At 42.9% G+C, this 14941-nt stretch overlaps 1 protein-coding gene across 1 annotated transcript in view; it reads right to left on the bottom strand.

The window, feature by feature from the left end:
- Window positions 1-657: 657 nt before the first annotated feature.
- The window catches only part of LOC127442211 (tenascin-R-like), a 242539-nt gene continuing 228255 nt past the window's right edge, over window positions 658-14941 (bottom strand). Inside the window, exons 22-25 of the mRNA XM_051700070.1 lie at window positions 14143-14239; window positions 10855-11016; window positions 10308-10471; window positions 658-2964 (exon numbers count right to left, since the gene is read on the bottom strand). Coding sequence (XP_051556030.1) covers window positions 2848-2964; window positions 10308-10471; window positions 10855-11016; window positions 14143-14239 — 540 coding nt within the window. The 3' untranslated portion in view covers window positions 658-2847. The remainder of the gene's footprint in view (window positions 2965-10307; window positions 10472-10854; window positions 11017-14142; window positions 14240-14941) is intronic.

Raw genomic sequence — 14941 nt, 5'->3', positions numbered from 1 at the left:
AAGAATCTTTATGGAAATCTTTTTAAGACTTTTGAAGATTTCAACTGTATTTCAGTATTGGGACCACAACTTAAATTAAAATTAAGAATTAAAGGGATAGTTCACCCAAAAATGAAAATTCTCTCATTATTTATTCACCCTCATGCCATCCCAGAGGTGTATAACTTTCTTTCTTCTGCTGAACACAAACAAAGATTTTTAGAAGAGTATCACAGCTCTGTAGGTCCATTCAATGCAAGCGAATGGTGGGCAGAAATTTGAAGGTCCAAAAAGTATATAAAGGCAGCATAAAAGTAATCCATATGACTCCAGTGGTTAAATCCATGTATTCAGAAGCGATATGATAGGTGGGGGTGAGATACAGGTCAATATTAGCGACATGCACAAAGAATGAGAATTGCCCAAAACACAAGAAGAAGAATGTGAAAGTGAAAGTGGAGATTTATAGGGAAAAAGGACTTAAATATGGATCTGTTTCTCATTAACATCTTCTGAAGATATGGATTAAACCATTAGAGTTGTATGGATTACATTTATGCTGCCTTTATATGCTTTTTGGACCTTCAAAGTTCTGGCCACCATTCACTTGCATTGTATGGACCTACAGAGCTGCAATATTTTTCTAAATATTTTCGTTTTGTTCAGCAGAAGAATGAAAGTCATACAAATCTGGGATGGCATGAGTAAATGATTAGAGAATTTTCATTTTTTGGGTGAACTATCCCTTTAAGGGCCCCCTTCACACAGGACACATTTTTGCCTCCATGTGCATTTTTTTTTTTTTTTTTTTGTCTATGTAAACATATGCAAGATGGACATTTTTGGACTGCTGAAATGTGTATTGCTATTTTATTTATTTTTTTCAGTGTTACACCTTTTATGTTGTGTTTTTAATATGGGCCTAGCCGTTTTTGAATGGATTATTCTCTGCTTTATATGTCAAAATGTAACTGCCATGTGCACAACACTTGCACACATTGGATAAGCCAGTAAGAATGCAAGTACAGGTGTTTACATGCAACACGAAATCGGGATAATGGGCAAAGATCTACCTGTGTTGATCGGTTTATGCTTAAACTGTTTATGACCTTTATGGCTCCAATAAAGGAAAAACATTTAAGGCATTTACATGACCTTATATTTTGTCAGCTTATTAAGAATAATTGTTAGAAAACCATGCATGTAAATGTGCTCTCTGCCTTGTGTCTTTCGTGATACCATAGTGGGTAATGTGCAAGTAGAAAAAGAATTATTAACATGCTGAGGTAAGATTTAAATTGCATGAGGAACAGTTTAAAAAAAAAAATCTGACATGGTCGTATTCCTTCACAAACCTTTCAGTCAATGTACAAAATACATAGAGGCAATTTTAACCAACAGAACAAAATAATATACTCTTGTTAGTTAAAAAATCTAAAAAAATAAAATAAAAAAAGAGTTGCACTGCTTTTATGAGTTATTGTATTGATGTAAGTGTTTAAGTCTTTAAAATTTTAAAGCAGTTTCTTGACTGTTTCTCAGCAGGTGTCAGAATGACTTTGTATGAAAAGGAACAGAAATATATTAAAAGAACCCTTCATACATTACTTCCTTCTGAATCTAGTACTGCAAAAGCAAACACATACCGCAATTAACTATGAATTGTTAGTAACCTAGAGAATTTACCAAGACACAGACAGAAACTATTATTCTTTCAAGTCTACAGGAAAAAGAAAAGTTTAGCACTCAAAATTATGTAGTATAAGACAGAGCTATGGAAAGAACTCTCCTGACTGAGTACACATAAGTGACCTTAGTTTGGATCTAATGTATCATTGTATTTATACATGATAATACCATGTATAAAACCACTTCTGAAGCATAAATGAGAAGAATCATTCCTTTAGACTAAATTAAGATATCTATGTGGGGAGATGTAATAATATCTAATGGCCAACCTTGGAAAGAATGGTAAAAAAATTTGATTAAATGTGATGCAAATTATCTGATTGAAAAGCATATGTCTGCTGACCTGTAGCACCCTAAACATATGCACATGTATGCTCACGTATATGTATTCATAATGATTTAAACTAACTTAAGTGATGGACATCAGCTTCATTTTAACTTGATGGCATGTCTAAAAATTATACCATCTTTACATACAAATAATTCTCTTTCATCTTTTAGATCAATCTTTTTTCTAACCCCATATATTTAATAAATCTTTGGTTTCTGCAGTTTAGGTTTCATAATACAAATCTTTTGCGTTTTCCTGGAAAATCCTGTTTTATGTTTGGAATTTTGTCCTCGGCAATGCTTTGACAGTACAACTGACAACAGTAAATATGTGATAAGGATGAGATCAAAATATAATATAATAAAATAATGCTGGCTTCAGAGTGCCATAAAAGCAAAATATAGCACTGTAATGGGTCACAGGAGCATGAATCATAATGAATGAATCATTGACCAAACATCATTCTGTTACTTTTTAAAGGTATTTCTTATCATTTATAAAAATAGAAGCATCTCATTTTTAATTGGCATTCTCTCTCTCTTTTTTTTTTTTTTCTAAAATCTTATTAACTCAAAGGGAAAAATGATCTCTTCTTCACTTAATACTGAGGTACTTTCTTCAAGCTTCACACGGAAAACGTGTTGAACTATACTAAACCTTACCGCATCTTTAAATCTCCCAGAACTTAACAAATAGCATTACACATATGTCACTGAAACCTCAAGGTTTACAATTTACATCAGACATTCGTCGAAGGGATTTTGTTATTCAAATGTTTAAATAAGTTACATCACTCCTTGTGTCCTCCTCCTCCTATTTAAAAATAGAAACAGCTATAGGACAGTGGATTAATGGGTGGACCTCCTCCGCTTGCCGCTGATGCTGCGGTAGTTGAACGGTCTCATCTTCATCTCCACAAAAGGGATGGAAAACTCATGGCCTTTCCAGTGATACCAGTTTATACCCTGCAACAGTCAAATACATGGAGTTACTACATAAAAATTACTAATATTAACATGCAATGTTCACTGCAAAGCTAAATTTCTTCTGAATTATTGTGCCAATATCTCAACTGGTAGAGCATGGAAGGAACAATGGCAAGTTCGATTCTCATGAAAGACATACACTACCGGTCAAAAGTTTTGAAACACTTATTCTTTATTATAATTTTTTTTCTTCACATTTTGGAATAACAGTAAAGTCATCAAAACTATGGAATAACATGAATGGAACAATGGGAATTATGTTGTGACTAAACAAAATCCAAAATAAATCAAAACGTCATGGTTACTGGTGTTCCCTGATGGAGGGAACAAGACGTTGGTTTCAATGTAGTGACACTAGGGGTCACTCTTGGGAGCCCGAGACACCTCTGGTCTTTGATAAAAGGCCAATGAAAATTGGCGAGTGGTATTTGTATGCCACTCCCCTGGACATACGGGTATAAAAGGAGCTGGCATGCAACCACTCATTCAGGTTTTATGCTGAGGAGGTGATATAAGGTCTGGCCATTTCAGCGGGTAGTTCAGCGTTGTGGCAGGAGGGACACAACGTCTCGTTCCCTCCATCAGGGAACGGAGGTTACACCAGTAACCATGACGTTCCCTATCTGTCACTCACTCGACGTTGGTGTCGATGTAGTAACACTAGGGGTCCGTATACAAAACGCCACAAGGCTGAACTGTGTTACGTGAACTGGCGGTGTGTGGTGGGCAGACTTGCTGTGTGCCTCATAGCCAGCACACCAGGTCGACACGTAACCTCCCCCAACATAGTTTGGAGTGTCGAATGGCCCTTTTTGGGGACAAGTAGACTACCCAAAGATAGAGACAGGCTTAACCCAGTCGTGGCCTATTTTCCCCTTCTCTTTTTCCACTCCCTACAAAAGAAGGGGGATTATCCGACTGGGCCACCAGGTCTAGTCGGGGGGTGTCCCTCCCAAGGGGAAGACACCGCGGAGACCACACCTCACCCAAAGAGAGGGGGGGATATTTAAGTGGAAGAATACGTCACATGGTCTTTCCAACCATGTGGAGAGCCTTCAAGGTAGATCCTGCCCAATGGGGGAGGAGTTACTACAAACATGGAGACTGGGGCAGAGGGGCTCTGCCCAAGGAAGATGCAGTTTGCCAGCAGGGAAACGAATTGGCGGAAGATATGGATCGCATGGGTTTAGCCTTACAGGGAACTGCCACATGCGGAGCACCTACCCCAGAACAGGGCTCTTAGTTAGCGCGTGTACTAGGCCAGCAGCGAGTCTCTCCGAAAACTCGACTGCCACAGGGCTCGGAGGAAGTCAACCAGGTAACAAAGTTTGTGAACACTACTGGGAATTAATGGCGCACATCTTCAGCTCCAAGGGAGGTGGAAGGCGCTATGTGCAAGCGATACACCCGGCCAGCTATCCCGGGCTTATCCACTTGTGTTGCGTGCCACTACCTGGGACGAAACCTGTTCCACCCGCAGGTTGTAGAACCTTGCACAGGTGTTGGGTGTTGCCCAGCCCGCTGCTCTGCAAATGTCTGTTAGAGAGGCACCCCTGGCCAGGGCCCAGGGAGCTGTTACACCCCTGGTAGAATGGGCTGGTAGCCCTACCGGGGGCGGCGTGTCCTAGGCGACATATGCCATAGTTATGGCGTCAATGAGCCAGTGGGTGATCCTCTGCTTGGAGACAGCGCTTCCTTTCCGCTGTGCACCAAAGCAGACAAAGAGCTGCTCAGAGATTCTAAAGCTCTGGGTGCGATCCAAATAGATGTGTAAAGCGCGCACTGGACACAGCAATGACAGGGCTGGGTCTGCCTCCTCCTGGGGCAGCGCTTGCAGGTTCACCACCTGGTCCCTAAAGGGGTGGTGGGAACCTTGGGCACATAGCCCGGTCAGGGTCTCAGGATCACGTGAGAGTAACCTGGACCGAACTCCAGGCACGATTCGCTGACAGAGAACGCTAGCAGGTCACCTACCCTCTTGATGGAAGTGAGCGCAGTCAGGAGGGCAGTCTTCAAGGAGAGTGCCTTAAGCTCGGCTGACTGCAAAGGCTCAAAGGGGGCTCTCTGTAGACCCTGAAGAACTACAGAGGTCCGATGAGGGAACGAGGCATGGTCTGGAGGGATTCGGCCTCCTGACACCTCTTAGGAACCTGATGATCAGGTCATGCTTCCCTAAGGACTTACCGTTGACTCTGTCATGGTGTGCTGCTATGGCAGCAATGTATACCTTCAAGGTGGAAGGGGACAGCCTCCCTTCCAACCTCTCTTGCAGGAAGGAAAGCACTGATCCAACTGTGCATCTCTGGGGGTCTTCCCGATGGGAAGAACACCACTTAGCAAACAGACGCCACTTAAAGGCATACAGGCGTTTCATAGAGGGAGCCCTAGCCTGAGTGATCGTGTCTACCACCGCAGGTGGGAGACATCTTAGGTCTTCCGCATCCCATCCAGGGGCCAGACACGGAGATTCCTGAGATCTGGGCATGGGTGTCAGATGGTGCCCCTTCCCTGAGAAAGAAGGTCCTTTCTCAGGGGAATTCACCAGGGGGGAGCTGTTGCGAGGAGCGTGAGGTCCGAGCACCACGTCTGGGCAGGCCAATAGGGTGCTACCAGGATGACCTGCTCTTCGTCCTCCCTGACCTTGCACATGGTCTGTGCAAGCAGGCTCACTGGGGGCCAGCTGTGTGCCAGTGCGTCTATGCCGAGGGGGGCCTCGGTCAGGGTGTACCAGAGCGGGCAGTGGGGAGGATTCTTGGGAGGCGAACAAGTGCACCCGTGCCTGTCGAATTGACTCCAAATCAGCTGGACCACCTGAAGGTGGAGTCTTAACTCTCCCCTGAGGGTAACCTGTTGTGACAGTGCGTCCGCTGTAGTGTTGAGGTTGCCCGGGATGTGAGTGGCTTGCAGCGACTTGAAGTGCTGCTGACTCCAGAGGAGGAGACGGCGGGTGAGTTGTGACATACAACGAGAGTGCAAACCACCTTGGCGGTTGATATATGCTAACGTTGTCGTGTTGTCTGTCTGAACTAACACGTGCTTGCCCTGGATCAATGGCTGAAATCTCCGCAGGGCGAGCAGAATTGCCAACAACTTGAGGCAGTTGATGTGCCAATGCAGTCGCGGACCCGTCCAGAGGCCAGCGGCTGTGTGCCTGTTGCAAACAGCGCCACAGTCCGTTTTGGAGGCATCTGTCGTGACCACGCCTGGGGACCAGATCTAGAGGAACACCTGCCCGTAGGAACGAGAGGTCGGTCCAAGGGCTGAAAAGACAGTGACAGACTGACGTAATGGCCACGCGGTGTGTCCTGTGGCGCCATGCCCATCTCGAGTCTGGAGCCAGTGCTGAAGCGGCCTCATATGCATCAACCCGAGCGGGGTGGCCACCGCCGAGGATGCCATGTGCCCCAGGAGCCTCTGAAAAAGTTTCAGTGGAACCGCTGTTCCCTGTTTGAATGCCTTCAAACAGGCCAGCATCGACTGGGCGTGCTCGTTTGTAAGGCACGCCGTCAAGGAGACTGAGTCCAACTCCAAACTGAGAAAAGAGATGCTCTGAACCGGGAGGAGCTTGCTCTTTTCCTAGTTGACCTGAAGCCCTAGTCGGCTGAGGTGTGAGAGCACCAGGTCCCTGTGTGCGCACAACACGTCTCGAGAGTGAGCTAGGATTAGCCAGTCGTCGAGATAGTTGAGAACGCAAATGCCCACCTCCCTTAACGGGGCAAGGGCAGCCTCTGCGACCTTCGTAAAGATGCAAGGAGACAGGGACAGGCAGAAAGGGAGGACTTTGTACTGATACGCCTGACCCTCGAACGCGAACCGTAGGAAGGATCTGTGTCGAGGAAGGATCGAGGCATGGAAGTACGCATCCTTCAGGTCTACCGCCATGAACCAATCTTGATGCCGGACGCTCGCCAGAATGCGTTTTTGCATCAGCATCTTGAACGGGAGTCTGTGTAAAGTCTAGTTCAGAACTCACAAGTCCAAGATTGGCCTCAACCCACTGCCTTTATTTGGTACAATGAAGTAGGGGTTGAAAAACCCCTTCTTCATCTCGGCTGGAGGGACAGGTTCTATCGCGCCCTTCTGTAGGAGGGTAGCGATCTCCGCACAAGGTAGCAGCGTTTTCGTCTTTCACCAAGGTGAAGTGGACACCACTGAACCTGGGCGGATGCCCAGTGAAGTGAATCACACAGCCGAGTCAGATGGTCCGGACCAGCCCTCGCGACGGATTGGAAAGCGCAAGCCATGCGTCCAAGTTCCGCGCAAGGGGGACCAAAGGGACAACATCATTAGATGTACGGGCAGGTGGGGCCTCGTGGCGGGGTGGAGCTCGAGGTGCCACACCACGTCGTGGCCGTACTAAGTCTAAGGACATTGAAGCACTTACCTGGCTCCTTGTGACCACCCCCGGAACAGCCTGGGATGGGGGAGGAAGAGGCCTGTCCTCGTGACCCATGGAGACTGTCACATCGGGGGTGGATTTGTGCCACAGCTGGGCGCTCAGGGGCGGGAGACTGCCGCTGGAGCGCCAAACCTGCCAAATAGAGTGGTGGACGGTGGTCGTGATGATGGCCGTACACACCGGATATGTGACCCAGGGAACAAGGAAACCACTCTTGCTGAGCTCTTGAGTACTGCAGCCACTTGGGCATACAGCGCAATTAAATGCAAGAAGGTAACAAAAAGATGGAGATCTGCTTACCAGCTCCAGAGCAGTGGGTTTCGTTGTCCCTGGGTCACCCATCTTTCACGGGTTCTGGGCGGCCGCGAGACGAGTGGCATCTGCTTCCTGCGGTGGGCTCCATGCCGGGACCGGGCCGAAGAGGTGGGCATGTCGTCATCTCCGCGTCAGCTTTTGACTGGGCAATTGACCCCGAAGGGAGGAGCCCAGCTGAGGCTTCCGACTGGACGAGCCCGCTCTCCGATGCTGCGCTCGAGAGCTCATCACTTTCGCGGGCTCTGAATAAGAGGTCGAACTCGCCATGAGACGAGCCGGTGGACTCACCCAGAAGCCCGATTGGGGCAGATGAGCGTGCTGGGGAATGGGAGGTCTGCGAGGGGATACCCGGCGGCGGCGGTCCCATTGGGGTCCCCAAATCGCCCCCAGTGCTAGCCACGCTGGCCTCATACCCGTGGGTAAAAGGACCGAGGCGGGAGCCTCTGGGGTGGCTCGCTTTCTTACGAAGGCGAGCCGCGACCGCAACGTTGCCATGGACATATTCTCGCAATGAGAACATGACCATCCACGAACGCTGTCTCCGCGTGAGCAGTGCCCAGACACGAAAGACAGTGATCATGACCATCAGAAAGCGAGAGATAACGAGCGCAACCAGGACTAACACACAATCAGAAAAGCGTCTTTAAAAAGACGTTCCGTGTGTGCGCTCTTTTAGAGAAATATATACTCTTTTAGAGGGGAAAAATGCTCTTTCAGAAAATATACTCTCTAGTTTTTCTGCCAAAGCGCCCAGGGGCATTCTCTGCAGTGCACCAGTGCAGAGGAGGGAGAAGCCACTGAAATGCGCCGTCAGATCCAGCAGAGGTGAATGAACAGTAGTATTCAGCTCAATGAGCATGACCGTTTGGCTCCGAAGAGAAAATCTGAATGATTGGTTGCATGCCAGCTCCTTTTATACCCGTATGTCCGGGGGAGTGGCATGCAAATACCACTCGCCAATTTTCATTGGCCTTTTATGAAAGACCAGATGTGTCTCGGGCTCCCAAGAGTGACCCCTAGTGTCACTACATCGACACCAACGTCGAGTGAGTGACAGATAGGGAACTGTGTTATATTTTAGCATCTTCAAAGTAGTCACCCTTCACCTAGAATTTGCAGACATATACTCTTGACATTTTCTCAACCAACTTCTTGAGGTATCACCCTGGGATGCTTTTTAAACAGTATTGAAGGAGTTCCCATCTATGTTGGGCACTTATTGGCTGCTTTTCTTTATTATTTGGTCCAAGTCATCAATTTCAAAAACTTTTTTTTTTTATTAAATTTTAGTTATATAATGAAATAAATGAATATGGTGGCACAATTATATTTTTGTCTACAAAACAAATTTCAAACATTTAAGCATACTCCTTCAGATCAAAAGATTTTTAAGATCATGAGAAACATTTCAGTCAAGTGTTTCAAAACTTTTGACCGGTAGTGTATACAGATAAAATATAACGTAAATACAGGTAAAGTGGGACACTTAATTTTTTGTATTTTATATTTATTCACCAAAGTCATAAGCTTGATTCTCAGGAAAAACATATACAGCTAAAATGTAAAGTGAATTAAGGTATAGTGGGACAACAGGTAGCATGGGACAACTAAAGTGGGCCACTCACGTTTTTGTATTTAATACTTATTCAACAAGGTCATGAGTTTGATTCCGAGCTAAGACATGCACAGATAAAATGTAGGATGAATACAGGTAAAGTGTGACAGCTGGTTAAATGCGACACTTAATTTTTTGTATTTAATATTTCTTCGCCAACGTCATAAGCTTGATTACCAGGAAACACATACATATACAGATACAGTTTAGAGTGAATTAAGGTGTGGGACAAACGGGTAAAGTGAGACAACTAGTAAAGTGGGCCACTTATGTTTTTGTATTAGTACTAATGTTTAAGAGTTTAATTCCCAGGAACCACCTATATAGTTAAAATGTAGGCTAGTCGCTTTGGATAAAAGTGTCTGCCAAATGACCTCTGCTTCTTTAAAAATAAACACTGATAATAATAGAAGTTATGACCTTATCAACTATAATAAGCTAGATGATACTATGTGGTAACCCCTAACAAAAAAGCTGAGATTAAAGCAGACAGCATGACAAAATGACATGACATAATGCAATTGAGCAAGAATTGTATTTTGCAGTATCCAAATGTGTTTGATTTCAGTTAACTGCTAAATGCGCTTGCACATTTCCTTTCTCATGCCTCAGCACTCGCAAACACAAAACCTCAAAGAAAGAGTCACAATGCACAAAGGCTCTGAAGGTGTTAGATTTAACAGTTGAATTAAGATAGTAATCAAGGTGATTAGTTCCTGTGAGGGTTTGCTTCCTGACTTTTTTCTTTTTGTATGTGATGCAAGTTCTCTGAAACATTAGCGTAACTACAGTGCTGTTTTTTTTTTAATCAAAGGTCACCTAATTAATAACCAGGGACAAGATCCTGATAAGACAACTGTATTTGATCGGAGTGCATGTGTAGGCAGTTTGTAAAAGTGGAAAAGCTAAATCTCAAAGTCTAATTACTGTATGTGTGTATTCACCTATAACGGACATTTTAGTAAAAACTTAGGCTAGGACTACTTGGCTTACCTGACTATGTCTGGACTCTCCATATTTGCCATTGAGGTTGGCCCGATGACAGTTTTTGTACCACCAGGCTCCCTTGTAGGACAGGGCACAGTTGGTGACAGCAATGTCATTGTCCTTGTCCTTGGTAGAGAAAGGTCTGCTCTGGTGGTAGCTCAGAGAGTCACCTGAGGTAAAAAGAGACCATAATTACAACTAACAGGCATATATATGCATACATGCTACTGAGTCACTGGTGAACAGACCAGCTTAGCTGGTCTATGGTCTAGCTGGTGGAACAATACAGCCATGTAGTCCACCTGCATAAAAATGCTAGTCAACAGTGTTTGGTCTTTCTGATGAAGCTGGTTGACAAAGGGAAGCTTGCTGATTAAGCTAGTTAAGAAGCCTGGTAGGGGCACCAGCACACTAGTATCCAAAACACAACATATGCTGGTCTTCTCAATGGGGGTGACATACTGTAAATTGCTAAGGAAATAATATTTTTTGGCAGTTAGTTATTTCCTTTTAATTAAAAACGAAATGATTGCCAAATTTACTCTGGCCACACCTGCAGTGCCATTGTATTCTCCTATCCTCAGTTTGTAGTGGCTCTTGGAATCTCCAATGGAAAACCTGTCATAGTTGGCATATACTGACTCCTGGCCATCTTTCATATCAATGCGGAGTTCATAACGTCCTTGAGTGGCAATCTTCTGAATGTTGTCCAAACCTGCATGGAGAAATGGAAAAACATGTTTGAGGAAATCATTCTCCAATCCAACCCTTCCATTCCTTTGTTCTAGCCCATCAAGATGTGAAAAAGTTGTCTTTTTCAAATATGGTCCACACTGATAAGAGTCCATATTTTAATATAAAAGCAGTGCTCTTGTTTGGTGGTCCGTCTCACTCTCTTACTGTATATGTTGTGAAGATAAGGAGCAAAAGACTAGAGATAAACAGCCTGTTTATTGAAGATAATCACATTTTCAGACTGTGCAGTGGAGAAATGTCCAGCCTGGCTGAAGACACAATCACTTTGTTATACCATAGATGCTTCTGATAATAGAAGTTCCATCTATTTTTTGAATATCTACAAGGACCTGTCGAAAGACTGAACTGTAACTCAGCCCTTAAATTCAGCTTAGAATTTAAAGCCATAGCCTGAACCAAGGATGCAGGGGGGTGATAGATTGTAACAGTGAGGGGAAAAGATCTGAATCTCCAGACATGGCCAATGAGTATCTTTAAAGACTCAGGGCAGTTTTATTTCCTGTGTAGACACATTTCCTATTGAAACAGAAAGTTGGGAACATATTTAAGGGCTCATCCCTAAAAAAAAAATCAAACAGCAAATAGCATTATGCATACGTTGCAGTTGTGAATCATTGTTTGTTACTTGCTACTGCTAGTCGGAGGCAGGTGGTATTAGAGGGGGGGAACTTTTCATTCTAGGGAGCATTTGATTGGACAAACATTTGGACACACACATGAAAGCAAGATGAGCAATCAATATTTTGGTCAGTTTTCTCAGAAAAGGAAGACAATTTTTAAATGCGTGTATTTGCTAAAAGTTAATTTTGTCAACTTTTAGGAGGACACTAGCACATAAATGTCCCAAAAGTTAATAGACTTGGACTAACAGCCACAAAATACCTATTTTTAACATCAATTTCATGTGGCCTTTAAGGCTGGCCATCATTGTAAACACTCCCATGAAATAGTGCTACAGTATAAACATAATGTTTTGTACTGACTTCAACAGTACAATCTCAGCAAACAAATGGTGCGTTTACTTGATTAAAACATTCAGGATTAAGAGAAGATATCACACAGTACCCTCTGCATGATATCTAAAACATTACAAAAACGTATCACTATTTTGGTCACAGCAATGCACTTAACCAGCAATGATAAAGAAAATGTATGGGAAAAAAAAACAACAAACATTTTAATGATCTTATCAAACTGGCCAATACGGTAGAAGAATACATTTTGTGCTAGTAATTAGAATAGCATAATTTTAAGGCAAAACTAAAAATAAGATCATTCCGGTGTCCTCAGAGGAAAAACATTCTAATACTGAATATGCTGCAAAGGAAATGGCATATTTTGTCTTAGTTCAGAATTGCAATGGGGTTTCCAAGCTGTTTTTGGTCATAATAGCAACAGAAAAGCTGGGTCCATTACATTTCAAAATGACTTTATGCCTTGTTCCATAACACCATCTCTCTACAGTATTGTCTGACCTGCATGGCTGAGTTTCAGCCTCATTACTTAAAAACACCATTCAAGAGTAATTGAGTGTCATGGCCAGGTGAGGAATTACCAGTTGGGCACAGGTACCATGTAAAATTAAGCAACTCGATGATAAAGCATAGATTTTTTTTCATCTGCTTTGAATGATAGAATAAACAGGTCTACAACATTTGTGTCTATCAGGCTATGTAGTTTATGACCAGACAATGTTTAAGGGAGCTGTCTCTTCAAAATCCCACCCTCCAAAGACATGTCAGCCAACCCAATGTAAGCAATACTGAACAGGTAAAACAAAGACAGGCAGAAAGCGTTCTCTGATTGGCTAACTAAAGCATTTATTCGCTGTTTACAGAGCTTAGGACTATCACAGAGACACATTTGAATCCTCAGGGACACCTTTAATTGCAAGAAAATCGCTTAAAACACCTTTAAAATGTTGGCATACACATACAGTAGAGACTGTGGGATAGCATTAATATTGAAAACCTCTCCAGCCTAATAAAGGTAAGTAGTTATGAACTGGTATTTACTATTTGTATTTAGTAACAGACTCAAGTTGAATAAAGTTTTATAGCAGTGTATATGTATATAGTATGAGACGAAGACAACCTTCAAATGTACCAAAGGAGGCAGCTATAAACTCCCAATGCATCAATGAGCTCACTACTGCAAAGAATATTTACTTTCTGTTCATGATACGGAGCTGCAATTTTTCAAATAAGCTTCCGCACTAAATATAGTTTGTTTAGTGGGGAAGTTATCCATAATATCCAGGCTGATATGTCTGCAGTGACATCATTTGTAGTGTTTACTTTTTACCTGTTTACTTTTTATCTGTAACTGAGACAATGCTCGAAAATCTCTGGGCTAGGCAGAATTATTATTTATTATTTATGTATTTTGTTGGGAATTTTAATGAATATAATTATAGTTTTCGAATAAGATTTACTAATCAGGGATAAAAAGGAAAATGGGCTCTATTGTTTTCCATCAAATTGGATTTTTGTTGAGAATAATTACGGGATTATTTAAATAGAAAGTCACCACAACAGACTGAGGGGTTCTGGAAGCATGGAGCACATACAAACAAAAGATACCATATGCAGGGGGGCACAAGCTAGCCACAGAGAATTTAAAATGATGCCTTTTTGATGCAGTCTCGCAGTGCTAGAAGACTTTGTGTTATTTTTATTCAGAGCAGCACCGTAGAAAGCATTGCCTCTGCTTTTTAAAGCCTCCTGCGTGTAATGAAAGTAAATAAGAGAGTAATACAGTGTCCCTGGAGCAACTTGGGGTTAAGTGCTCAGATAAAGAGAGCCTCTACAAGGGCCAGTTTTCCAAAATGCCTGGCAAATATTAGAAAAAGCAACTTTCATATTGCTAGTCTAGAGCACCCATCATATTTCCAAGACTAATGCTCAAATAAGATTGAAAAAGACTCTTTGCATTTTAAAAGAATGTGCGGACCAAATTAAGACAGCCCGGAAGAGATTAATGGGGCCTAAAAACTGCTGTATTTTAATAGGTTTTATCCTGGCTGCTTTTAAAGACAGCATTAACCACTCTGTTTATAATTAAAGTGCATATTATGTCATCTCACCGAGCCAGAACTCATCCTCCAGGTTGCCAAAGCCAATCTTGTAGTCACTCCACTTCCTGGAGAAATCTGTCAAACCGTTCTGACGTCGCTGGAACACCTAAAAAACAATCAGCAAAACTATAACTGCTGCAGAACACTGCCAATTAAATATAATGCATTTGTCTTTAGGGCAATATGGTGCTCATAAATCTGCAACCAAAGTAGCTGTGTGAATGGTCATGGCCTTTCTGAAAAGACTAGCATTGCTGGTCACCAGTTTTGTTTTGAATTGTAATATATTTTTTAATGCTGGCGTGCTCGTGTCCCCACTAGGCTTCTTAAAGCTGAAGTATGTTTTTCTTTTCTTTTTTCAATGTTAGAATCCTTTCTCCTATCCTAGCTTAATGTGAAGAGACAACTACTGTATAAGAAAGCTGCTTTCCCTGATAATTGTAAACAATCTCTGTGACAATATGAAAAAATTTCTCTATTGTTTTGAGCAACCCAACCAGTCTGAAATAGAAATTATTGGCTAATCAATAGTATGAGTTGGGGTGTGGGACAATCTGTTAGTCTGACCAGTTGAAGATGTGGGGAGTGTTCAGGAAACAAGCTTGAAAACAGCCATTATTTTTCAATTATATTCTGTGTAGTTAGTGGCCCAGAAATGACAAACTGCACCTTTAACTAAGCTAGCCAGTAAGGTTTCCTTGCTTAACCAGAAAGATTATACTGGTTGACCACCTTTGCTTGTGAATGGCTAGACTAGGATCAAGCCAGCATAAACCAACCTAAATTACCATGGAAATTCATGCTGAGC

Source organism: Myxocyprinus asiaticus, chromosome 6, assembly GCF_019703515.2.
Source record: "Myxocyprinus asiaticus isolate MX2 ecotype Aquarium Trade chromosome 6, UBuf_Myxa_2, whole genome shotgun sequence".
Classification (NCBI taxonomy): Eukaryota; Metazoa; Chordata; class Actinopteri; order Cypriniformes; family Catostomidae; genus Myxocyprinus; species Myxocyprinus asiaticus.
This window is presented reverse-complemented; position numbering and strand designations above follow the sequence as displayed.